Source organism: Tyto alba, unplaced genomic scaffold (genome assembly GCF_018691265.1).
Source record: "Tyto alba isolate M040663 unplaced genomic scaffold, T.alba_DEE_v4.0 Super-Scaffold_39, whole genome shotgun sequence".
Lineage (NCBI taxonomy): Eukaryota > Metazoa > Chordata > Aves > Strigiformes > Tytonidae > Tyto > Tyto alba.
Genome location: NW_024881314.1, coordinates 10,228,603 through 10,256,082, shown reverse-complemented (window position 1 = coordinate 10,256,082; position 27,480 = coordinate 10,228,603). Strand labels below are relative to the sequence as shown.

The 27,480-nt window shown below is 36.4% G+C and overlaps 1 protein-coding gene across 2 annotated transcripts in view; it reads left to right on the top strand.

The window, feature by feature from the left end:
- Positions 1 to 27,480, top strand: part of B3GNTL1 (UDP-GlcNAc:betaGal beta-1,3-N-acetylglucosaminyltransferase like 1) — a 132,810-nt gene that overhangs the window by 88,566 nt on the left and 16,764 nt on the right. For both annotated transcript variants that reach the window (XM_042802365.1, XM_042802364.1), the window contains exons 7-9: positions 5,433 to 5,528; positions 14,910 to 15,034; positions 22,953 to 23,088. In XM_042802365.1, the coding sequence (XP_042658299.1) occupies positions 5,433 to 5,528; positions 14,910 to 15,034; positions 22,953 to 23,088 (357 nt within the window). The remainder of the gene's footprint in view (positions 1 to 5,432; positions 5,529 to 14,909; positions 15,035 to 22,952; positions 23,089 to 27,480) is intronic.

The window sequence follows — 27,480 nt, the reverse complement described above, 5'->3', positions numbered from 1 at the left end:
TCTCTTCAAACAGTGGTAAGAAACACGAGATAGAAAAACAGATACAGTAACTGAGAAAGCAGCATCTTACAGCTGCTGTTATTGGTTCCATTCTTGCAGAGTCTGTGTTTCCTGCAAACTGAAACATTTCAGCCTTCATTAAAGTTTCAAATCCTGAGGAAATCATGGGGAGCTGTAGGTCATAATTTTTCCAAGAGCAGGACCGGAATACCTTCTCAGAGGTGCTGAATGTTCTCTGCTTTCACTGGCATTAGCAATTCTCAGGACTCTTTAATTCTTTTTGATTAGTTTGTTGCTAAGCAGAGTTTGTGATTGTGAAGGTTGAGTAATGCTGAATTTTTTAGTCAAGCCTGTAACAGAATTACTATGTATATATCAACCTTTCAGTATGGAGAGTTGTGGCATGTTTTATTTTTGAAATGTACTTTTTGCGGTGCCAGATCCCCGCTTCTTTAGAGCAGGGATTTTCAGCTAATGTCAAAGCATACAATGATTAGGTGATACAGGCAATTATTTACATAGGCATATGAAAGGGTAAAACAGTTCAGTACAATATAAACTAACTGAATGTAATCCATACCAGATTGGGTGTTTAGGTTCCTTAAAGCTTAATAAAGTTTGCTGTAATTCTTTTTTTTTGAAAAATCTTATTTGCCAAATACTTTTTTGAAGTAGGATAGGGAGTCTTTTCTTCCCTGTTTTCCATACCTCTTCTGTCACACTAATATACACACCTGATTCTGGATGTAAACCTGGTAATCTTTAGTAGTGAGGTCCTGGTACATTCACTGCTGAATTAATGCACTGGTATCTTAACACATAATTTTTTTCTAAGTCAGGAGTGACATCCTTTAGCCTATAGTCTGCCTACAGGTCACAAAATCATTGTGGCCTTCTGCCATGTGATTTTTTTTTTGTGTTGTTTTGGTTTGGTTTTCACCTTCTAACATGTTAATATATGACCCTGGGTATTAGAAAACTGTATTTATCATAACATAGGTTGCTTCTAATCCTTGATCTGTGTGGATATAATTTTCATAAATGCTCTAGCATGAATAGAATTAAATGTGTAGCATATTTTGGGGCATTAGCTTGTTACATTGGAAAGCAGTCTGGGCCCTTGATTAAGTATGATGCTCTTGTGAACTGCCTGATTTCCTCTCTATATTCTGCATGACATAATGAGATGAGGTTGTTTCACCATCTGCATGTATTCTTTTGGCACATCGCTTTTAGATTTTGATTTGTTGGTTCTGGAAACAGAACTTTCCTTGAAGAGTTCCTATAAACACATGAATGCCTTTCTCAGTATTGGAACTTCAGTTTCATATTGAATGCTGACATGAGCTGAAGTGAGCATCAGTGGGGACCAGAATTACATGTGTTGTTGACAGCTTTGAACCACAACAAATGAAAGTCACTTTATCAACTCTTTACATTATTTAGATTTACTTTCAGGGAATCTCTGTAATAGTTGACTGTAATTTGATAGGCAGTTAGCAAGAACAAACTAGAGTAAATCAGTTTCAATTACTTGTTACTTGATCCTTGGAATAAAACCAGAGAACAATAAAAGTTCTAAATAATTTAACAAATACAGTGCTGAAATAGCAGCTTGTCTCTGTCACCTGGAAACTGATGACGATGGATTCCAGTTTGGTTCTGACAGCACCATGTTCTTCAGGAATTCTACATCCTAAACAGATTTATACCTTCACCTACAAGCTCTGTAGTTAGTTTTTTAAAGGTTGGTTTCATTCAACTATATTCTATTTAGATAATCTTTACAGTGTACTGTAATGAATGACAACTATAATTAAGCATTAATCTTCCAATAGAGCTGTGTATGAAAGGTTCACAGGTCCAAACTGCTTTCCAATATACTGAATTAACTCCTCAAGGCGGACTGAAAGCCCATTGAGGCTCCAAGGTGATATAGGACATTTGTTGGGCAGAGCTGGAGAATGTTTCCAAGAAAATTAAACATAGCTGTTGCAGAGCTGCATCATAATTCAAATTCTGATTTTTGTTTGATTTTCAGATTAAGGCTAGGATGTCCTCTTTGTTTCTTTTGTTCCTGTCCACGCATTCTAAAAGATTTATGGATAAAATCTTAGGTGGCAATCTCACAAAGTGAGAAGTTGCAGTTTTTACCACAGTCAGCCAATCTGACCATTTTTTAACACCTTGGCAAGTCTGTATGACAAGAGTAGGCAAAAAAGAAATCCAGAGGAGACTTTCCCATATGACTAAACCAAGCTGAAATCTGGAATTTCCAAACTGCAGAAGGTTGAGGTTAATTCTTTTCCTCTTGCAGATGAAATTTCAAAAGCGCTTGAAGGTAGTTTTCAAAAGTTTGGCAAATGCTGCAGTGTTTCAATACAGTTGTTAGGTGTTTAGTATTTTTCCTAAGCCAGTTCTCCTCCCATCACTGTGAGTATTCAGACAGAGGGTGCCGTTTTATATTACAACTGGACTGATTAACTGTGGGCAACGACCAAAAAGGGAGGTCTTGTTTTCTTCTCCAAAGCTTGTTCCTTACCCCTCCAGTATGTCAGCACTATTGCTAGTCTGACCCCGCAGTGAACTGATTGAGAGAACTAAAGCTGTAGAAAACTAACACTAAAAAAAAAAAAAAAAGAGAGAAAATAATAGCTTTCTTAATGATGTAGTGCTCGGATCTAGCTGACCATGGGGTCAGGTGAGTGCCAGTGCTGTTATAAGTGACTGCGATGCATAGCCAAAGGCAGGCGGAGTGGGAGAGCTCTTCAATTAATATAAATGTACTGTAAATCTAGACTTTGAGCATACAGTTCCCCCTATCAGGTTAAAGATTACTTATGGATTATCTATATTGCTGCTGAGAAGAATGATCTTGCTGTCCTCCATGTTTTGTGCCCTCTTTTCCTACATGATCCTTTGTGGTAACACTAGTGTTTTTGTGGTTAGTTGGATCAGGGGGCAGGTCCAGCTGAAAACTAAGCTAGCAAAAAAAAGAATTCAGAATTCAGCTTCACAAATGTTGTTTTTGGCATAGCAAGGGACAAGGCAGCATGAATTTGTCCATTGTGGCAGCAGCACAAATTTATATTTCCTAAAGTCTATTTTGATGTCGCATGATAAATATTCATATAGAAAAAGCTTTTTTTACCAATTCTTTGACTCTTAGCTGGTGTACTGTTCCAGGTACGAAGACTTTCTTGAAGGGTAAGACCCTGAAATCATATGTGGCAATCCAGCCACCTCATCATCAGTCTGTTTTGTCTGTGTGATTTCCCTCTAGTATCTTTTCTGGGATGGACAGTGACCCATAGAACACTGTTTGATTTAGGAAAGCCATCACTGTATGCAGTGTGTGATGGCCTACCATGTAGTCATCATCATATCATCATCTATGTTAACAGAAGTGACATTTTGATTTTCTTTGTTTTCTCAGTGTTTCAAATTTGTTCTATTTGGTTTCACTTAAGTATATACATCAATGGAACACATTATCTAAAATATTTAGGATGCATACTTTGCACGTGAGCATGACTAATTACATCGAGCTACATCTTTAAGTGCATTTATGTTCTCTGAACCTGGCTGCACTGAGGAAATGGCATTCTAGCCTCTCCAAACACATTTCACGTTTTCCAACAGGCTCAAGACTTTCTTTTGAAGATTTTCTTCCATTCAGAAATGAGATTCAATGCAATGCATTCTAGCCTAGCTTTTCTCCCTACTGTTTTCTTTTGGGATTACTGTTTGGTCATTGTTCGGTTCAGGACATACTCAATTGCCCTTGTAATTAGTGTGGAGCTAATAACCACGTACTGACTAATCATGTCTGCTCTGGTTTTCTGGGATTGTTTTGACTCTTTCACCTCCCACTGACTTTTTGGGGGGCGTTTTTGACATTCATCACCTCTGAGGCTAGTGTATTTCATTTTTAAGTCATAGGCATTAAGTGATAGGATTATTCTGACTAAATGTGACTGCCTAAAATTTAAGTGTCTATATCGAGATGGGTCACCCTAGGACTCCTTTACGGACAGTGATGTTCTATCATTACGTTCCTGGGGTTAGCATGTGATATGTTTCACCCTAAGTTGGATCCCTGTGTTTGGTCAGATGATTCATGCCATAAGAAAAGTGGGAGTAGATCGTGTGTTGAATTCTGATTAGATTTCTAATCTGATTTGCTTGGAGAGTTGGTCTAAGTGTCTGTATAGAACCGAGTGTGTAAAATTTAGGCTTTCAATATCTGTGGAAATTGAAGTTGCCAGACATAAGAATAGTTTAAGGAGCTTCATCCCAGGTTGAAATCAAGAGGAACACCTTTAAAATGCTAATGTGTGGATGCACATGATAAAATTTACATTCATGCACTGATGTTTAAAATTTTCAACTATACAGGGATATTACTATTACCACTATAGCATGCTGTGAAATCATCTGCTCATAAGATCAGCATTTTCATTAGTGTTTAAAGACTGACAGTAATTGTGGGGTTTCTTTCTTCTGCCCTTGGAAACCAGGCTGTGCTTTTTATTTCCTCTGTAGTTCTTGGAAGCAGGAACAGCCTCCTGTCTTAACTTTGCACATTCTGTTTGACAAGTTCAGTCTCTTGTTTGGCTAGATACTTCATCTTGTAATAAAAGAAAGAACCAGTTTACCTTCTGTAATTCAGATTCTGGTTTATTTCATAGTTGTGTTTACAACAAGTTTGTTTAAAGCTGCAAGGAATCATTTGTATAGTTCTTGGCTGTCACTAGTCAAGAGGATGAAATTAATAGCCACTCCCTTTTCAATCCCTAAAACGTTTTCCTTCCAACAACCTTTTAAGGTAAGTACCACTGGGTTGCAAACCCATAGTGCTCTGGTAATGTTTAAAATGCATCTTACTTGTCCAGACTTGATTAAGATTTAAGTGTCTTTGGCAGAAATCAAAGATCAATGAAAGTTCCTCCTTAATATATGTATAAGGAATATAAAATGGAAAATCAGTGCACAATTTGTAGGGTTAAGTTTAAGAACTTTAACTCATTAAGATTCTTCTCAATTCATTCACTTCAATATCAACATTGCCATTATTAATAGAAGTATCATTTTCAGTATGACTCTCAAAATTTGAAATAAAGTTTGAAGTTCTCTACGTGTGTTGCAACTTACAATAGAAGAGAAGGTTATGGAATATGAAGCAAGAAGTAGATTCATCTGTTGGCCTGTGACACCTCAAAGGTGTTGGTAAAAAACCCATTTTAAACACTAAGCACATGCTAAATTTTAAGCACTTGCATTTCTCAGTACTTAAAATTGCTGAAGATCAAGTATAGGCATAAGTATTTGCAGGTTTTCAGATTGAATGTTTAAGGTCTACTTTGTTCCCCAACAGATGCTGGTTTTGACATTTCATTAATTAAGACTGGCTTTTTTCACCTTTTTCCTAGGTGTTTACCTCTCATGGACCTACTGTGATTATGCCAACCTGGTTCTGTTCTCGAGAATGGTTTTTTCATGTGGGAAAATTTGATGAGGGTGGAAAGGTGAGTGCTACAGATGATATGCATGATACGTAGTCCAGGTGCCATCTCTTTGTCTATCAGCCTCTGTTATTAAGAAATGCTAGGCAAAGGGGTATAGATAAAAATTGAGGTCTAAAAAAATCTGGGTCATACTGTATACTTTTTAAAAACAAACAAACAAACAAACAGTTGTTAATCAAGTACAGTTGTTTTGGAGTAACTCTGGTGATTGAAGAACATAACTGAGATGGGCTTTGTAGATAAATCTAACACATTTGTTAGGTGTGTCAGCATAGCTGGAAAAATTAAAGGGTTCAGACATTCAAGCTTCTCTTCAGTACCTGAAATAGATGTAGCAGATCTGAAAGCTAAACAAAAGTCAGCTCATAGTTTCATTATGAACCAACTCTGAAAGGTAGAATAGATTTGGTGAAAGAGATTGGAAGGGAAGAAAGGTACAGGATGGCAAAGAGATGGTAATATGTTCTCCTAAGGGGAAAGATTTATATCCCTAAAATGAAGAAAGAAGGGAGGAGGGGAGGTCACAATGTGCCGTAAAACTATTCTCATTAAATCTCATTTAACTGTTTGTCTCATCCACTTGTCAATATTAGTTCTCAGGCTTGTCCTTGGAAGATGTTAAGTAGCTTTTTCTCAAGGATCATGAATGAGAGGTTGCAAATGAAACAATTGTCATCTGAGAATTGTTCCTCTGCTGACAGTTAGGTGTTATTTTTGTTTATAGATTTTTGTGTACAAGTTCAATTTGGTTGCTTTAGGCTCATCAGCAGATTTATAGAATAAAATCCAGGGATGTCATTTGGTGGCATTTGTTGTGGTACCAAAAGAAATATGGTGGCAAATAGATCTAATTCCAGATGCATTTGGATCCATTCTGTGTGGTTTTGGCCTGAGGGGTTTTGCTTCCAGTGGTTTTGGTGAGGTTTTAGGGCTAGGATGGGTGGTTCTGAATTTTTTTTGGAAAGCCTTCATTTAATAGTACTCTAAAAAAATTGTGCTTAAGGCTATTTCCTATTCTTTAAACTGCAACATATTATAATTATTACTGTTTTTATAGCCTCTAAATGGAGCCCTCCTGTGCCATGCAGTGTGTATATATACATACATACATACTCACACATGTATATGTATGTATGAGCATATACAAATGCTATTCTTTGGGCTGCCAAAAAAGGTATAATTTAAGGAGACAGCAGACAGAGAACAGAGTTATTCAGAGTGATGAAAAGATTTGCCCTTAATTACATGGCAGGTGAGTGGAAGAGCTGGGAATGGTGCCTGGCTCCCAATACAATCTACATTCGCTGACCCTTGCTTTTTATTTCCTTTTTACTTTTATTCCTTATCATTGTATTTTCATTCTCTGGAGAATGTTTGACTTAACTTCCTAAACATTGTTAGTAAGCTCAAAAAAGAAAGCAAGCTAAAACATAATAACAGCAGTAGAACAGCAAGCCTAATGATAAAGTACAAGAGGTTAAATTAAACAGACTATTGTTGTGTGCTTTTGCTTTTAGTTTTGGGTTTGGGTTTTGGATTTTTTTTGTGTGTGTGTTTTGCTTCATATATATTTAGTTGTGTAGGGGCTCTGCCACTGGTTATTCAGATGTAATACAGTGATAATCCTAATGATTTTTCAGCTACAATGTGTGATATGTCCTTTCAGTTTCAGTAACTTATAAGTGATAAGTTAAACTTTTTGTTTGCCCCTATTGTGAAGTTGTCAAAACTCAAACTCTGGCTGATACAGGGGACCTTCAAAAAAATATCCTATGTACAAGGGTGATGACAGATCTGAACAGAGCAATGAACATAAGCAGAGGAGTCAAACCTTTGTCCTATGTGGGTTTAGAGGACACAAAATCAAGTCCTAAATGTTTTAGCATTTAGCACTGTAAAGTATTTAGCGTTGATCTAACTCATTCATTTTCATTTGACAAGAATTCCTTTGAGGCAAAGGAAGATTTTGTCTGTGTATCAATAGAGCTGTTATAAACTATTACTGTGTACTCTAAAGGATCTTATCCATCTGTGTGTATGTTCTGACCTGACCCATGATCTGACTATGTTAATTTGATCACTTCCATCTCCATTTTTGGGTTAGTATTTAACAGTGTGACCTGTAAGTGTCATATTGCTGCAAGTAAACACAGAAACAGGCCAGCAATCTCCACATTTCAGCCTTCTCCATCTGCTAAGCAGTTTCCATGCCAAAAAGCTGCATTTCTCATTTGGAATTAAATCCAAACACCTGTTCTTCATATTTCAGTGCTTAGAACAAATGGAAGATAATTCTTTCATGGAAGAAATTTGTGATTTGCTGTTTATGTTAGTAGTATGGGTGGACCGATAGTATAAAAATATATAAGCTATGATGTAATTTTTATTGTATTAAAGGTAGGTATACATGTATGCATGTATCTCTCCATCCATCCAGGCTTTATGTGAAACAGATTTTTAAAAAATATTTACAAAATATTTTTAGAAATTATGTTCTTTCTGGTCAAGACCTGCAGTTGTTGGAAATGTAATCCTTTTATGTAATCACTGTGGCAATGTCCAAGCAAAATCCTAAATGCTTCATAAGTGGTGGCTAAGGGCCTGACAGGTTTGCTTTATGCACTAATTAACTAAAATGGTACAGGTGTGTTTTATGCAACCTCTGATATATGATAATTAAAGCAGAAGTACTAGAAAGTAGTTGATTTTAGCAAGTTCTAATGCTGTGCTGAGACTAAGATAACACTATAGAAATGGTCACAAGCCTATGACGTAAAATTTTAAGTAGTATCCACTGCTAAGAGGAGAGTCACGTGAACAATACTTCTGACTTGCTTTTTTAGAAAACTGAAGGGAAATAATCTTCCTGTTATCCAACTGATTTGGATAAAGAGTACAATACTTCCTTACTGAAAGAAGTAGCAGGACTTTACTAAACCATTCAGAACTCATACTTGAAAATTAGTGCGCAACATTATCTGCATGATTGGTCTTGCTCCTATACGTTTTGGTGGCTTCTAACAGGTGGCACCATTGTGTAAAAGTCATAGCTGGGTCCAAAAGTGTCACAAAAAGTTATGCTGAGGAAAAACGTACATGGTCTTGTATAATACGAAAAGCAGATTTCGAAGCAGTATCATCTGTTAAAGTATGGAACTTAGTCATGCGCTGTGGTAGACGTGGTGTCTGTTACTAGCTAATCAATGTTATTGCTTCATATGTTTGACAGTGCACTTCAATTTGCCTACAAAACCACTGTTTTGTAGTTGTATATGACTGACCTTGTGTACTTCTACCAAAATGTGTTCTTCAGGTGGAAAACAGATTTTGTTTGCTACTAATGTCCCAGTGGAGATCGCTGAGAAGGCATATTATTTGTTTCTTTTGGCATGTTGTTCTTTTGCTCTAGTCACTTCTGTGTAATGGCACTAAGCTAAAACAACCTAGCTTGTTGCTTTAGATAAATCCTGTAAGAATTCTTCAGTACAGTAAGAACTGTATAAATGAGCATTACTTAACCTGCAGAGTCTACTCCATGCAAATGCAGCAAATTGTATAGTTTTGGCTTTTTTCAAGCAGTATTATTCTTGACATCACAACTGTAATATGCCACACTTGTTTCTTTCTCTAGAGTTATACCACAACTTGGTCCCAAATTTCCCATCACCTCTGTATTTAACCTTCCTTTTTAAGTGTATGAAAACTAAAAATGTAGTGACAACCTTAAAGTTCTATACTAATCTCAAAATGTAAACAGAGGGAAATTATTCTTAATGAGCCCCAGATGGAATAGCATATTATAAGCCACCGGCCTTTCATAACACAAAATGTGACTCCAAAAAAAGTGTCTGGAGCTGTTTTGATCTATTTTTGTGATAAAAGGTCACAAAAAACATGAATTGAGGAGGTGTCAAAATACCCTTTGGTGCACAGGAGACTGTAGCACATGCTGCAAAGTTCTAAGATAACTTCATGTGCTATTAGGCACTAACTGATGCATTTTTCGATTTTTCTCTGCCAGAGCACACAAATGTCATTCCCTCCAGAAAGGCAGGCAGTTACAATAACGCCTAAAAGGTAAAAGGCTAAGTAGGAATTTGGGTTTTTGGAACATGAATTAAAATATGGTCAGTCTGTCAAGTAAGCTATCAAGGTGCTCTGGGGAAAAATCTTAGATAAAACACAGGCACTAATGTTTTTGGCTTGATATAGTTAAAGCTGAACAGAGATCCATATTTGATCTAAAAAGGAAAGAAAAAGTGATGGAGCCAATGATTAAGTACGTTTGATAAGCTATTTGAAAATTCACCGTATATCCCATATCTGATGACATTTTTTGCTAGTCTGTTAATAAATATCATTTAGAATTTACCACCTCCCTTCCATTTGACTTACCCATCATCTTTGTTTAACTGATCTGGATGAAAGCAATCTTTTGGAGCTTACTCTAACCTGTTACTTCCCAAACAATAAAGTAAATGTCAGAGGCTTCAGATCTTACAATGGAGGCAAAAATTATGTCGAGACATGAACTGGATGGGAGCCAAAAAAAAGAATTGACAGATATGCAGAAAGAGCCTTAAGCATATCTTGGATAATCCTGAAGAGAAGCTATTAATAGCTATTTAATGTGGAATTAACTTGTGGTTAGTCTGCTTGAATACCTCTGGTGACTATCCTAAAGGAAGTTAAAATAAGGATTATTTTCAAATAATGATAATTTCACCTGCAAATAAGTAATTTCAATGAGAAGTTGTTCATTACAGAAGAAAAATACAATTGACATTGAATACAAAATTTGCTTTTAGGGAAAGATTGAAGGACAGCTAATTCTTGATAAATTACTTTAGTTCCTATTTTTTTCCACCTTTACATTTAAATTGGAGAAGAGCTGCAATTTCTTATTTAATTTTAGCTTCCAGCAGCTTAATAGCTGTTCCCCATTAGCAGCACACTTTGAAAAGGATTTGTTGGTAAGTTTAATGCCTGACAGAACAGCATTTGTTTCTGAGACAGGAGTACTTCCTTTGAAGTAGGATGTCTTTTGTGTTGACTTCCATGCAACCAACCCCTCAGTATGTGTTATTTTTGTAGGTCCAAGATTTAGCTCAAGACTTTGAGGAAATACTGTTGGACAGCTGTTGGCATATGTATTTAAAAAAACACAAAACAAAACCAAAAAAACCCAAACAAAAAAGCCACAACACAAACAAACAAACAAAACCCACCAAAAAGTACTTTGATTTTTTTACTCAACATCTCTGCTTTGTTGCTAAATGACTCAGTCTAAAATTTTTCTCCCTGTTTAATCTTAGATGTTGTAACATAAACTATTTGACCTGCTTTTTATGCAACTATAGCATAATATTAATACTGAAATGTTTTTCTTTTTAAATGAATGTTCTAAAATATGCGGTATGAGATGAGTTAGTTTAAAAAATAGCAATGAAGCAAACTCTTTCCAAAGTCCTGTAAGAAACAGGTTAGAATGGAATCAAAAGTTACTTTGGTTTTAATACATTCTTTCCATTCACCAAGTTTAGGATCCTCTGGGGAATTAAAGCAATTTGGCTAATTCTGTCCAACAATTAGCCTGATGTTGCTGTCTTAGTTGCAAAAAGTGTACCAAGCTATAGCCCAATTCTCCTTGATGCCTCTAGTCAAGAGGAACGGCTAAGCTTTCCAAAACCTGCAGGGTCCTTTTCATGTGTGGATAGACTTACTTCCCTTGTCTTGTCATCACTTTTTGTTATAAATGCATGTATTTTTGAAATACAAAACATTCAGTGTTAGATTTCTCATTTTCACTAGGTAGACTGCTCAGGATAGGCTAAATCTCCACTGGTTTTGCTTACAAGGATCTGCTGCTTCTACTATAATGCCTGTCAGCTGGAAAAGGACATGTCAAAGATAGTTGAGAGAAGTGTGAATGGAGGGAGAAGAGATGGATGAGGAAGTTGGGACAGATTGATTTTGCCACAGAATCAATCTCCTGTATTAGGTTTAGCAGTAAAAGGCAGCTCTTATATTGTGTTTATTCCTGTACAGCCTAATAGTAAGTTGTGTCCAAGTGACCGAAGAAAAGACTTCCGTCAGCCTGAAGTTCTGCAGTAGTTACTGTTGGTCATCCCAGGGCTACAGCCTGATCTCTCACCAGGTGTTACTAGTTACAACATTGCTCAGAGGGCCACTCTTCCATTAGAAGTCCTCCAAAAATTGCTGATTATCTTCATCCTTACTGATCCTCCTCACCATTACTGATGGTGGAGCTGCAAAAATCGTAGCCAGAATTGCTTGTTGTAACTGTAGGTAGTTTGCACCTCCTTGCCAAATACACATGTTGAGGACACTGTAGTTGGAGTACAGTTTCATGCACAGTAATCTGCTAGGAGTGAGAAACAGCAAGCAATGAGAAGATGGCAAGAGAAGAATCTTGGAATATTTAGTTTGGTTCCTCAACAAGGAATTACTTTCATTCAGGTTAGGTTCCACTTGTCCTCCCAATGAGTGTGCAAAATCAATCCCCTCATCTGTATAGCCATCAGCACAGCAAGTGATACCTGCCCAAAACACTGGGTAAAGACAGATCCTTCACCTGCTTAGTAGTTAATACATTAAAGTGAATGATGATTTTGCATGTGGCTAGTGCATGCTGGTTAGAACAGAGCAGGCGCAGACTGTGGTTTTCACTAGGAGTAATCAGCAAATAATGAGCCAATGCCTTGAGTGAGGCAGGCTAGTGAGTGTATCCCTTAGTGCAGCAGAGCATGTAGGGTTTGGTTTTGCCTATAATGTGGAAAATTCTGTATGTAGTCCAGTAACATGTAAACTGCGCAATTTAATTGTATTTATTAATGCTGAAAACTAATTATGTGGTAGCCTATTGCTGAAATGGTGGGTTGTTAATTTGATACTTTTAGTTATAGATATTAATTTTCAAAAAATACATTCAGATATTCCTTTAGTGGTTAAACAGCTTTCTTGTGTTGTTTGACAAAGATTCCTGGTGTTTAAAATGCCATCTGGATCCAATAGTATGTCTCAATTGGGAAGAAACTCTTGTATTGCAACAAGCTTACACGCTCAAGAGCCGTAGGAAGTCCCATCCCTGCAGGATCTATAACACAGTCAACATCTTTCCTTCCCTGAAAAATGCATGGCAGTGCTGCTCCTTTGTAATGTGAGAGGCCACTGCTGAGCAACACAAGGCACCTGCTCATTCCTGGGGGTGAATGTACTTTATTTCAAAGTATTTCTGCCAGTTAAAGTAAAGGAAAAGAGCACTCAGAACCAAACGGCATCTTTTACTTTTGCAGTAACTCTCTTGTTTAATATACATATTAACGGTTATCTTGAATACTGTAAATGCTTATCTGAAAGAAAATGAATTGCAGATATGTATGTGATGCAATCATGTATCTGAATCAAAATATGACTACTGCAGTAAGTTGATATGTGCTGCAAAATTTGTGCCCTGCCTGACACAGTCTAGTGTGTGACTGGAAAAGAGGTTCAAACTGCTGCTAACTCTCAGTATTTCCATTAAAGTCCAGAATAAGAAAAAGAAAGGGCTACAAAATAAATGGAAAGAATTTGAGTTTGTATTTTCCTTATATTCTTGATGACTGTGGTTGCTGTCTGCTACTCCAACTTGCCCCAGATTTCCTTTGTGGCTTTCAAAGTAGATTCATGTAAAACATAAATTGTATGAAGTTGTCGAAAAATTTTCTTCTGCATTGCAACTCTTAAACTAGAAGTCAGACAAATATCTACAAAGACAAACAATGGCTACAGATAAGATGCCCTTAGCAAGCAGTCACATTGGAATCAATTTTTTTCAGAATCTGGGAGTATGGCCCAATTCAGTGTCTTAAATCAATCTATCATATAGCGAAGTCTGGAGCTGCAGAGTACAGAGCTTGATTTGGTTCTGATTTCTCCCAAGATACATATGTTCAATTGAGTTTTTTGGATTTGTTTTCCAGGGTTCAAAGCTTTTTCTGTCTCATTTCTCTTCCCCTCCCCACACCCCCTCGGCTGCTCAGTCTGGTGGGTATGAGAAACAGTCACTGAACTGTATTGCTCTTGTAACTAGAAGGCCAGAAGAAACCACAGAGGGATTTTGTGTCCAGCACTTTAATTAGAGAATCTGCTTTTCTTAATTATGGAAGAAACTCAGCAGCTGTGGTAATGGGGAAACAATGTGGGGAAAAAATGCAGTTTATTTTTTTTTAAGCTTGTGCTGTTATTATTTTTCTATGTTGAAATAGAATATCTACAGTTGAAGTTGAGGTTTATGCCCCTGTTGTTCATGTATGTGATATTGCCTACAGAAAGAAACGTATTTCAATATATTTCCCTTTTACTTTTCCTTCCCAACTTTGTCATGTTACCTTTCAGCTTTTTATTGATGCTACACTTAAATATTTTGTTTAGACCACCTGGTTATATGTATCAGACATTTTTAGTTTGATAAAGACCTTTTAAACATTGGGTTGGGGTAAAGAAAAACTTGTATTTAAACATAGAAGATTTAAATGTTATAGCCATATTTTAAGAAGTTGCACCATTGCAAAATGTAAATAGATGCTACTTTTTTACCTTCGGTATAGGGCTGTATCTTTAACGGTGGGTTTATGCTTTTGTATGCTATGATGTGTAATGGAATACTGTGTGCCATAAGGTTGCACTTCTGACGGTGTATCTCTGGCATGAAGATTTCCTGATATTTAGGTGGGAAGTGTTGTATATGATCATGAAATCTCTAATATTTCCTAGAGCCTGATAGATCCACAATTCTAGGAGATTTTTTTCTTGTAGTGTTTCAGCAGTATTGCTTGCAATCCCGTTAGAAAGAGCGTACTGTGGAAATAAGTTGCAAGACAAAAAAAAAGTTTTCTTTCTTGATTCACCTTTCCTAAGTAGACACCAATGTACATATTTGTAAGGCAACCAAAAAGAATGATAATTCTAGTAAAGTGAAAAAACGGTCTTCTGAAGTCATGGATCCCTTTCAGTAAACTATTTGGTTATGTGGCATCCAGACTTCGTAACTGTACAGCAGCTGGGTTTCTCTCTTTTGGGACTAACCTGTACCAAGCTTTATATCCCTGTCAAAATGAGATGATATTTATTATTCTACCCTTGTCCTTGTGGTCAGCTGTACTTAATTTTTAAATTGCACTGTTACTTTTTTAATAGCTTTATCTTTTCTACAGATATGTTTAATGTCCCATTAGATAACTTCATGGAGACATACAGACATAATATGAATAAAATTATGTTAAATCTTATTAATTTGGCAGAAAAATAAAACATGTCTTCTCATGTAACTATGAATACTGGCCACTTCCTGGTTTGAAATAACTGCTTCTCTTCCAGGGTGTTCCAGAAGATTTGTTGTTTTTTTATAAACATATCCAAAAGGGCGGTGAAGTCTTTCGAGTAAACCATTGCCTCCTGCTGTACCGTTACCATCCACAGGCTGCAACTCATTCCGTCCTAGAGTAAGTTGCATTTTTTGGTAGAACTGAAAAATTAGCTTCATCTTGGATGATTGGCAGTAAAGATGCTAATCTCTTCAAGATATCACACAGCAAAATAATTACTTAGTTGTGTTTAATTGTTTGTTTTTTTTTTTTAAAAGCTAAAAAGCAAGCATAACATAATATACTGGTAGTATCCTCTTTTGATGGTGGAAGGTTAATTTTCTGTTTGTTCTTGCTATAATTTGAGTAACATACCATAATGCTGGAAATCAAATTACGAATTGAAATCTTTGGTTCGGGTACAGTTGCCCATACACTGTCAGTGTACCTGTGCTAATGACTTAGTGAGGCAGGGATGGGGTGGGGGCACTTTCAACATTTGACAAATATTCTAAGAAATTGTTTCATCTTTGCAACTGTTTTTGAAATTATTTCACAGTAAGTATTGTAAGAGCAATGAAGCATATTGGGGACTGCACTACAGCAGTACTGTTTCTCAACTTCTAGTTACCGTTCCTTCAGCTCAGACCCTTAACTGCTCACGTGAGACCTCGTAATCTGCCTGAATAACCTCGCTGATTATCAAAAGCATCCGAGTTTCTTACCCTCAAAGCAGATTAAGAATACTTTGTATGATTGTGTATCTCATCTGCTGAACATGGCAAAAGCAAGAAGTAAAGCAATAACTTCTTCAATGCTTTGAACACAATTGCAAGAACATGTTTGAAATATATCCTAGTGGTGAAATTTTATTAGGATTTTTAATCAGGATTTTTAATATGTGAGGTTTTTATTCTCGTATCATGTGAACCATGATGTTTTTTTTTTTTTTAATTTTAAAGCCTAATTTCAAAACGAACTGTCTCAATTTAAAAAAAGTAGAGACTTGTAGTACCAACAAAATGCTACTTTTAAAAAAATATATAAAACCAAAACCTTTCATCTGATAATGTGCTACATTTACACATATTATTTTCCTATTTTAACAGGTCTAAATCATCTAAATCAGATAATGAGGTTTGAAAAATACCTGAGGATGTTTAGTAGCAATTATCTCAGGTGCTTCCTTGTAAGCTGTTGCCTATTGCTTTTACAGTGCTCATCTACCCTTAAAGAAAATGTTAAATTGCCACTTGTCAATTCTTCTACATGCTCATTTTACCCATCAAAGGTGTTCTTCATGATCAGGAGTCTTGCAGGCTGAGCCAAAGTTGTTTCTTTCTCTTATGTATTAACATTAATGAAAAATCATGCAAGTTTTACTGTCCTTTAGGAGTCCCACACCAGAATCACAGTGGTAATTAAGTAAAATATTTTCTTACTGATTGATGATATAAGTACATTCTTCAGTCAGTCCTATTTGTATGGCTTTGTTGAACTGACTAGTCAAACTAAACATTTTAATGTACATTTTAGTTGTATATCACTATATTATTGTAAATACTATAGTATGCTAGCATAAATATCATTCTCATGGTTAATGGTACTATAATTCTTTATAAATATATATATATATCTATGCATATGTATGTAAAATCATTTAACTCTGAAACACTCATTCCAAGCAAATAGAATATATTCTTTTAATTTTGCAAACAAATATGAGGTTAATTATTTTCCTTTTTATGGGTGTTTAAATGTAAATGGTTTTTTTATTTTTTAGTACGTGATCATTTTGGCAGTTAGTTACAAACTTTTCAGCCATGCATCATGGGATGCTAGAACTCTTGGAAGCCTGTTGCTTGTATCTGTGGGAAAACATCTTATTCTTGGAAATGGGTTTGTTTTGAATTTACTGCAAGCTGTTGCTTATTCAGATCTACAAGGTTGTGTGGCACAAGCACCCTGAATTACAACATACTGTGAGAATGTGGAAACACTGTAAGCTGTTTCAGATGTGCAGTTTGCATGTCCAAATTGGCACCTTTCTTGTCTCATTCTAAGTCATCAGGCTAGCCAGTCTTCCTGTTGGCTTTTTGCTGGTATTACTGTTAATATTTTGTGCAAACTTTCAAATATGAGGTTGTGTAACGTCGCTTATTGGCTTGTTCCCTTGTTTGTTGCCTAAGTTCTGAAGGGCTGGCCAGCATTTGTTTCTAAAGACTGAGGTGTGCATTGAGCAAAGAGAGATCAGTGGACTCATCACAAAGGTTTAAGTTTATAATTTAAATTTGGGCTTTAGTAATTTGCCTTTTGGTAACCTCACCTTATTTAATGCATGTTCTACCTTTTCGAGAAGTCTGGTTGCTGGTTTGGTTTTGTTTTTTTGCCCCCCCCCCCTTTTTTTTTTTTTCATGGTGTGTTTTGTTTGAGCAGTTTTCTGTGGTATTTTGCCTTTCACCATTGGCCTACGTTGTCTTTGAATTTTCAGAGTTAGCCTAGACCTGGATTTGGAGTAATAACTCATGAATCAGATTCATATCTTGTCTGAAATCAAGATGATGCTTGTAGGAAAGTTGTTTCTTTTAAATTTTAAACAGTTTATGCCTAGATTCAGTCTTAAAAAATAGATCTGGTTAATAGGACTTGTTTATACAAAATTGGTGGTGATTCAGTCTTCTCAGCGAAGACAGCAGTTGCTCCTAGCCTGTTATAGGCTGATTTCAGTGTACATGAGTGTCTTTCATTACTGTTCAGGGGAAAATAATGCCTTATTTTGCATTTTCAGACTTTCTAAAATACATATAAAACTACTTGGCAAGTGACATTTTGTTCTTGTTACTTACTGTGTATAATTGTAAACACTAATGATTTCTAGGTCATTTCCTATGATTAGTATCCTTCTGGAACAAATATCTAGAGGTGAAAGTATCTGTGAAGCAGGAAACAAAATCTTACTTGCATTCTCCCTTTCCCTGGAGGCATCAGGCTGTGTTAAATGTTTTGGGTGTGTGACAGAATCTGAATGAAGTACAGTGTCTATATTTAGATTTCATTAGGTGTATACAGAAATATAAACGTTCTCATTGTAATTTCACCTAAAGTCTATGATGGATACCTGCTAAATGTGAATGAGCAATATAATTTTTGAGAAACTTCTCCTCAGCCAGGAATTTACAACACAAAATCCTACATATTGTATCTCTTAAATCTAAATCATTTTATCTCACAGCTTGTGTCCTAGGGCTGTGTGTACTTTGTGCTACATGGCTACATTACACTGATTTGATGCAAGATCAGAGCTGGCTTTATAGTGAGAAGTACTGTAGTAAGAAAGTTTGGTGTATAATAAAAACATTGTAAAATTCATAGATTTTTATCTTACCAAAGGGGAGAAAAATGAACTGTATATAAAACAATGTACCTCATGGCGAGATAAAAGTCAGCTTGGAACCAGTTGAGCAATAAAACACTGTACTTGTCTTTAGGTGGTATTGCTCATGAAGACACAGCTGGGGCAGGTAGCTAATCTGTAGCCATTTACAAGCTTTTGGTCAAGAGAAATTTAATATATGCAGAACATAAGGTTTGTACCCTCCGTTTGAGATTTGGGCGATTCCCTTTTATGCAGAAAATGTGAAGCGTACTTACAAGGCTTACAGTAATTTCATATGCCATGTATTCAGAATAAGTATAATATTGTTAAGAGCTTGTTCTGCAGAAATAACCAAAATTACATAACCTATTGAAACCATCTGGTTTCAGGCACTAGAATCTTCCAGTGTCATCTAAGCAAAGGAGAACAGGCACTTAGTCTGAAACATACGTTTGGTTGTTTTAGGGGGACTCTGAGGATGGGTCTCGTGTCACTGATGAGCGCAGGAATGCCTGCTTCATTTCCTGCAAAAACATACGCGTCCAAAAATAGACAGGAGAGAGGAATAGCGTAACGTATTCCTGTGCAACTGAAATAAAGATGAGGCCAACTGCATTTTTATCTTCCATTCTTGCATTTGGCACTTCAATTAAACATGGAAACTAATGACCTCATTAGATTCTTGAAAAGTAAATGGCATTAACATTGATAGTCTCTGTCTTTCTTAATAAGCCTTTCATGAAAAATAGGCCACATTGCAAACCATGCCTCAGTTAATGACCCATGACCTGAAGATGAACTCAGACATTAATAGAACCTATTAACAGTGTAAATGTAATAACTCAGTGGGACGATGTAGGCCAGCAATTAATAAGTTCACATGAAGTTCAACAGAACAACAACGACAAAAAAAAAAAAAAAAATCAGTTTATTCACCAGTATGGTCAAGGTTCAAATGGGATTCATTTCTGAATTTCCTGTGCAGAGTAAGGTCCTTGAATTCTGCATGCAAAACTAGGTATAAGGCATCTGTTCTTTCAGCTCTCACTGTGATAAAAACATTCTCTGTTCTCCCACCTCTGGATTATCTATCAGGTGAGATTCACCTATAATATAGAACTCTCTTATCCTGCCATGAATAAAAAACCACTGGAAGAGGCCATTCACTTGAATAGCTCCTCTCCCTGTCTGGTGTTACCCGAGTAGCGTGCGGGACCAACGTGTATAGAAAAGGTCAGATTTATAGATTTATAGTATTACTGTGGATGGTAATCAATGCCTAAAATTCCAGTACTGCTTAGGACATTGGGCTGGTATTTGCACATTTCTCAAGTACTTGTACATCTGTCCTTGCTCTGTTGATTCACTTATGTAGCCTCACTGGGGGAAGGAGGGGAAAGGCAGTCAAACAATATGGCGAGGTTTAACTGAGCTCAGACATTAAATCATATAGCTTTTATTGTCACATTATCTTTCATTTCAAAATAGGAGTAGAGCAGATGTTTCTTGACTCCTGTATTCAGTCAGTAGGTCACCACATATTTTAACAGAGCTCCATTGTTATATTACTTGGGTGCATGGTATGGTAATAACTACTTGGGACTGAGGCACACACTTCGTAGTCATACTTACCCACTGCATGAATACCCTCATTTCACTCCTGCAGAATTTTGGCTCCTCTCCTCCCTGCCAGACTACATAACTGATGGGTTTTGAGGGGCCACAGCAAGTGTGATCTTAGGAAAATTATGTAAGCCTTAAGAATTATTTTCCAAGTAGGAAAATGTATACTTCTAATATTTCTGTTGTTAAGAAGTGACAAAAAAAATGAAAGAAATGGGAAAAATAATGTATTTCAAGAATTTGGATCACGGAGGATGATTAGGATGTGGAAACAAACTTCTATAGTCAGAAGAATTTGGATCCTACCTTCTGGCTGAGGAAAATCTTGTTAACTCAATACCGGCTGGGAAATGATAGTAAAGGTTACTGGGAAATGGCTTTCTTCAGTCCTTTCTGACACGGCTAGGAAAAGCAGCCTTGATTTGGGATGATGCAGAGTAGTAATACCTCCTAGTTTTTGCTGGTGGCTATGAATATGTAATAATGCAAAATCTGAAAATAGCTGTGAGAATCATCTCACAGTGGTTTGTACAACTTCTAGATTGTTTCAGGCATTTTCTTTAATCATCCTTTGCACGTTGCTACAGTTCCCACTTGTTGCACCTGCACTGGCTCTTAAAGGGTGGGAAAATGGCATTCCCTTAAGGCAGGAATCCCAGTTACCTGTTCTGGAAACATCAAAAAAATGTGGCAAATTAGGTGAACCAGAAACCTGAAGGGGGTAACTGAAACTCTCTTTTGACACTCCTTAAGCCACCTTTTGCCTCAACATGTGAGATACATTGTTTGTGCAGAGCAAGTTTTCGCAAAGACTGTGACTGTCACTCTAAAGCTCAGTCACAAATTGTCCCCTCAATTGTGCATTTATCAGATGATCTTGCCTTGCACTGCCGGAAGTGTTTCAGGGTTAACTCAGGACTGCAAAGTGTTTGATATAACTTAGAATTTTCATTAAAAAGGACACACACAATATGGAGATATGATTTTTAAATTCTTTTCTGTGAGCATTTTCTTAAGTGCCTCGTAGTGATACAAACAAAAAATCACAACTGCTGGGTATATTAGTTTCACTTTCACAACTCAAAACAGGTCTTTAAGAAAGCCATTTATTGGTGCTTAAGTGAAGCTGTCTGACAACATGCTTGTATTTGAACAATGATCAAATTAATTTGGAGTTTAAAAACTTTCATATCCTTTTATTTCTGAATGCAATTCTCTTACATACTTTCTCCACTTGCATTTCTCAATATAACATTCATAGATAAGATTGGGTCAGTAAATCTGCTTCAGTCTGAAATTTTTGTGGGTGATTACCAGCAATGAGATTTGGTCTGCTTGAATTTTACCTTCATAGTGACTCCTGTGGAATATAGGCCCCCATCACCTGGACAGTAAATGCATACTGTCTGGAAGGAACTAGTACTGTGAATGTACTGAGACATCTCCATGATAATTAGAAACATTTTCTGTGTGCTTGGACACAGATTCCAGTGTTTGCCCTACAACTAGAAGTTAGTTGATAATTCTTTTTATGCTTTACATTGCCTATTTTTCCCTTAGCTTTCTTAATTTTGCGAACTCAAGTGGAAAAGAAACTTGCCTGTGTCACTCAACTGAATAGAACAGATTCTGAAGTAACTCTGGAGTGTAATACAGTGTTATCCTTCTGAAGTCGCATTTCAAAGTAAAATCAGTTTTAAAACCTTTCCACTTACGTGTAAAGCAATAATCATCCGTTTTAGAAGCTAGCAGAAGCTCTAAAATTTCCAGTAAAGTGATCCTGGAAAAATACTTGACCTTCACATTTCTTTCCTTTAACTTTCCTTCTGGGAATATAGTATGCTCTAATGAACATGGAAAAAGGCAAGTGTCAAAGGGTGCCAGCAGCAGCTAAAGCTTTGCAGCAGGAATGCAGCTTGTGGTTGCATTAGAAGAAATTTGCAGTCAAATCCAAGATTTTTTTTCTCCATTAGTTGAAGTGCTGGTGCACGGTCGTAGTCCTCGAAACAGTGTGGAAATTTTATGTGAAGTAGCTGTTCTTCTTGGGTACATTTATTTGTGTGTGAAGTTCTTTCCAAGTTATCACACCACAATCAATGATGAAGTGCTAAGCAGGATTTGGCTGTGCTCAAGAATCGCATGCTAACGTGAAGTGGGCTCTCTGGAGCTGACTAATAATCCCAGCAAGAATCCAAATGTCTTCGTACTAAGCAGGCTGCATGCTTTTCAAACCATAACTCAGGGCTGTGAAGGAATGACATAAATAAAAACACCAAATTCCTGTCATTAAAATATTAGAAAAGTTTGCTAACAAACTTTTGGGACCAAATTAAGTTACCTATTGACTTCAATAAGCTCAAATACTATATTTGTACCTCAGAGGTACACTTCATAAGAATGATCTGGAATAGTAAATTTGTATCTGTTGTGGGGCTTTGTGAAATTTGATGATCTATTATGAAAAGGAGAAATGTGAAAACCTGTGGTAGAAATCAGATGTTACTGTAATGCCAGATCATCGGACATCTCTAGTGATCATACTCATGTATTTTACTGTTTTGTAATAGAACCAAAATTGGTGTAATGCATACAGGATTATGGATAATCAGAACTGCAACTAGGAGGTGGAGCAGCCTGATTCATAGATGACAGTGACTGACAACAGCATAGCTGTAGCAGCTCCTGTTCCTCACTGGAACCTGGGGACTACCCACATGGACAGTTAGATCCTTTAAGTCAGGGAAACTTGAACGGATTTTGATTTTTCTATAAAATCTCTAGCTGTGCTTGCAGACCAGAAGCAGGTTACTGTAGCTGCCCCACAATAATGATTTTTGTCTGAGAACTTCCACAAAATTTCTTTTTTTTATAGCAACAGTTTACATTTCACTTGGAAATTTCAAGTATAATGCTTTGGTGTAATTTTTTTTGTATCGTGTGTTGTGAATCAGTTTGGTCAGGGTTATATTTATGTGACTATGTACGTATGCATATAGGTATATAATAATGCTAAAAGTTTTAATAATGCTAAAATCCAACCTTTTCCTAACTCTCGAGGGGAACCATCTGGAATCACCGAGTCTGGTTTCTTGAAGACAGAGTCCTGAGCTCCTGGACAACATTCACCATTTGGAATGCTGGCAAACAAGGCAAGAAGCTCTACAGAAGCTTGTCACCAGCTAATCAGAAAAAGGTGAGCTAGAAAGAGTGGGTAGCATCTATACAAACCCACTTTCTTCTCTTTCATATGCCTTTTTGCTTCGTCTAACATAATGTAGCAAAATTCTCATAGGATATTTTGTCCCCAAAGTACTAGCTGATGATTAAGATAAATTGGGGAAATTCTCCATGATGTATTTCTTCTTTTAAAATGCTGTATTACTTTATTTAGAGCGTACGGTCTGTAGGTAGTGCTACATGTGCACCCGTGTTCCTGCTTGCTGGTGGCTATGCACAGTAATAGTTAGACACACCATATAACTGTTTATGGCCTGCTAGTGTAGTAGCCAAGTACCCAGGGTGAGTAGAATAACTCTTTATTTGGATGTTGTAATACTAAACTACCTTGTCCAGGATTATTCATGTCCAGTACATATACATGAATAATATTTGCCCAGTTCTGAAGTGGATACTGGACAGGTCCCTATCGGATGCTGATCAACCTGGCTTGTATTATGAGGACTAGTTGTACTGTAACTCCCTTCTGAAAAGCTTGATTGTTTAAAAATAGGGGTGGGGAGCAGGGTGAACAGGCAAGTAGAAACTATTGTACATGACTATCTAATTCACAATCACTTGAAAATGTGGAGGTTACTTATGTTTGGCAGTGGAAGATATTTCTCAGGAGAGATTTGTCTGAGAGTTTAAATACCTTACTTTTATAGCATTTTCTGTTGTGTAACAACTTTTTTTTAGATAAAGGCTTTGGGGCTAATGTCAAATGGCTGTTTCTTATCAAGAGCCACAGAACATTCATTTTATTACCGAATGTGTTTTCTTTTCTTAAAAATATGGATGGGAAGACAAAATGACAAATGTATATGTAAACCTGATTAATGTTATGGCCCTCAGACCACACACATATGAAAAAGAATGGAAGAAATTTGTATACCCGTAGTTGAAATTACTGAATAGACATGGGAGACGCTCACAGCAGAAATATACAGCACAAGAATTGAACCTGAGTTTCCTGCTTGATATTCCAGTGCTATCCCTGCTTCATTGCCATCACGTGGCAGTGGGTGAACTGTATGAAGAAGGAAGATTAAATGCTGTGTGTCTCCAATCAGTTACTTCATTCAAAGAGGACAGAACTGTCCGTTAAATGTATTGAGTTACCTTGGTCATGCAGTACAGTGTGCACATGACTTTGGGTGGAGTTTAGGAAAATGTTCTATTTCATCAGTATTTTGCAGAGTACTTTGCAAGTTCCACTAACTTGCTAGCAACCATTGCACTTTTCTGTCTGCAAATTTATAAGAATTAGAAAATAAGTTCAAAGAGAAAAGGTGGCAGCTTGTCTGGTAGATTTTTGAGATGTTATGGAAAAAATAGACACTGTTGTTTTTGTAGCAGTGTCTCACCATCTTAGGCGTTGGGTTTTTTTGGTTTTGTTTTGTTTTCTAGCTTTTTTTGTGCCAAGCCAAAATGGAGATTGATATTAAGATAGAACCATCTCTCTAGTTTGGGTTACATCTGCCACCTACTTCTGTAGGTGACTCATTCAGGACTTCACATCCTGTTCAGCAAACACAATGGTAATTTGAAGATGTCACTGCAGAGTTGATAAAAAGGACAAGAGAAAAATAATATTTTTTTTTTGCCACTTTTCTGCCAAAGAACCAAAGTTTACCTCTCCTTCAGTAAGGAACAACCTTCATTCCCCGGGATGCTAGCACCGGCAGTGTGCTTCTAATTAACTGGATTTGACGTTCTTTCCAGCTGACCTTTACATAACGTTTGCTTTGGCAGTGTTGCAGGCCATGATACTGTTTTGCTTCTGTCAAGGTTACATTTGCACATATTCCAGTATGCTTTAGTTTGATACTGAAATATTGCATTGAGCATTAACCCACTAAGTACTGGATACTATACCAGATACATTTAGCAAGCTTACATGCCAGATGCAATTGCACATGCCAAGCGTGACTCATTTTGCAAATGTACTTCAGAAAACTACTGCTGAAATAAAGTCACAGTCTGATCCTTAATACCTTATTTAGAGTACTCAGATTTTATCCACTAAGTTGGACGTGTCATCTGAAGTATTCAGTGGTTTTCTCAATAACCAATGAAGATAAATAGTTTCAGAAAGTGACTTGTATCATCCCAAGTGCTAGTAGAGATCTAGCTTTTGGATAGCTAATTTCTGATTAAGTTAGTATTATCTGTAATGAATAAAGCCCTAGTTTCATGTAGTTGTTGAGGCTCGTTATGATTGCCATTGTAACTTCCTACCTTTGCCAAAAGCGAGATCCCGTCTTTCCATCTCTGTCAGAACTGAAGCTTAAATGATATCCTAATGTTTCATAGTAAGTTATTGGCAAAAGGCTGTAGAAGTAGTTAAAATATCTCACTTGTCCAGGTGCTAATCGAAGGATTATGCTGCTGGATTTTCAGGAAACAAATTCATAGAATTTGCAGTAGTTAATACATGGCAATCTTCATTTTATTTTAAATTAAAAACAGGAAAAGGAGGCTAGTTAAACCTCATCTTATACTTTTCCTCAAAAATCCTCCAGGTATTTTGTGACTAATCTCCAACTCTTGCCAAAGACTCTAAAATCTCATATGAACAAAGATTGTAAATAGTTGTTGCTTCGTCCTTGCCAGGCCTAAACCAAATAAAATACTTTTCTTGTATCACCCTTAAAAGACTACCTTAACAAGATTTAAGCTTTCGTATATTTTGTTAATTATGAGAACACTAGAGATTCAGTATCATTTTGAATCTACAAGTAGAATCTAGTGTTCTCTTGTAAATGGAGGCCCTGGGATATGAATTAATCAAATATATAACACAGAGACCTTTAAAATACAATTCCAAAAGCCCCTTAAGACAAAATATGATGTATTACATCAATACAAATACCATTTTCTCCTCTGAAGGTCCAGTTGTGTAAAACTGTGATCTTAGAAGTTCTAATACCCTTTGAAATGCAGGTAAAATTGCCAAAAAAAGCAGTATAATCTAACTAAGGTATTTAATTCAACTGTCTAAATTTAATTTCAGTTGGGTTTATACTTTAAGTTGGTTTAGACTCTTGAAAATTTCACCTATGCTCTGCTTCACCGTTGCTGCACACTTTTATTGAGATTCAGAATTTCATTAAATGTCATGAGACTGATTTTGCTTGGAATGTTGCATCACAGCAGTGTTTTCTAAATTGGCACAAAGTACCTGTAGAAATTTTGGGACACATACTCCTAGAATAAATAATAATAAAAAAAACCCCAACCAAACAAAAAACTATTACATACAGCTTGTATTATTTTGTAATTGTGGAAAAAAAAAAAAAACCAACTCTCTACTAAATCTTCAGGAAGAGAATTAATTAATTTGAACTGTTAAGCTTAGGGCATGTAAGAAAACATGTTTTTCAAAAAAGAATGCTTCTGGTATTTTTAGAACCCGATAAACAAAGCAGTTGTATTTCTTATACTGACTAGGTTTTTGTGGGTTGTCTGGAAAGTATAAATATGTTGCGTACTGAACAGCATTGTTTCTTAGAAAACAAAATTTTGGCAATTCCAGGAAGCAGCAGTCTGTGTATGCTCATAGTCACTAACAAATTATTAGTCTAGTCTGTTTGGAAAACAGTCTGAATTTGAATTATGGCTATGTTAAAAGAGAAAAGGACACCTAAGCAATAGTCTCTTTTCCTCAGACATATGTATGGTGAATATTAAAATAATGCTTTGTCTCCAAAGAGTTCAGGCAAAAATCCAAGGCTCAGTATTTTTGCTAAACAGCAACACAAGAAAAAAAATAATTATTCAACTAGTAGGTTTTTTATGAATTAATTACCAGATCTCAGTATTCTTAGGGAAATTCTGTTTCCTGGCTGTCCCCTTCTTGATTCACGCAGTTGACAGTGGTTCAGTATTAGCGTTTCTGCAAGAATGAAGTCGAACAGACCTTTTTTTGTTTTTTGTTTAAAACACATCCGTCTGCTCTATAATTTGCAGCTGAAGATGGAAACCAAATGTTTTTGGGATGCTACATATGCCTGGAGGTTTTCTGAGCTGTCTTGTCTGCTCTTTTATTCTCCGTCAAACTTTAGCTAAAAGGAGAACTTCAGCATTAACATTTTGTGTCATTTCCGATAGCTGAAAATAGTGCTCAAGTAGCTACTAACAAAAAAGGAGGGAGAAAGGACAAAATAAGCATCAGCTAATTAGTGGCATGGAAACAGTACTAGTACACAGCCAGCCCATGAAGTTTCTCTATGACAACCATATCCACCAGTGGCAAACTTGAAAGCTTCAAGAAATATTTTGTTCACCCTTTTTCCTAGCTCATTAACCATTTAGAACCATCTCTCGGTTTCCCTTCACCTTTTTCTAAGAGCAAAATCACTAAACC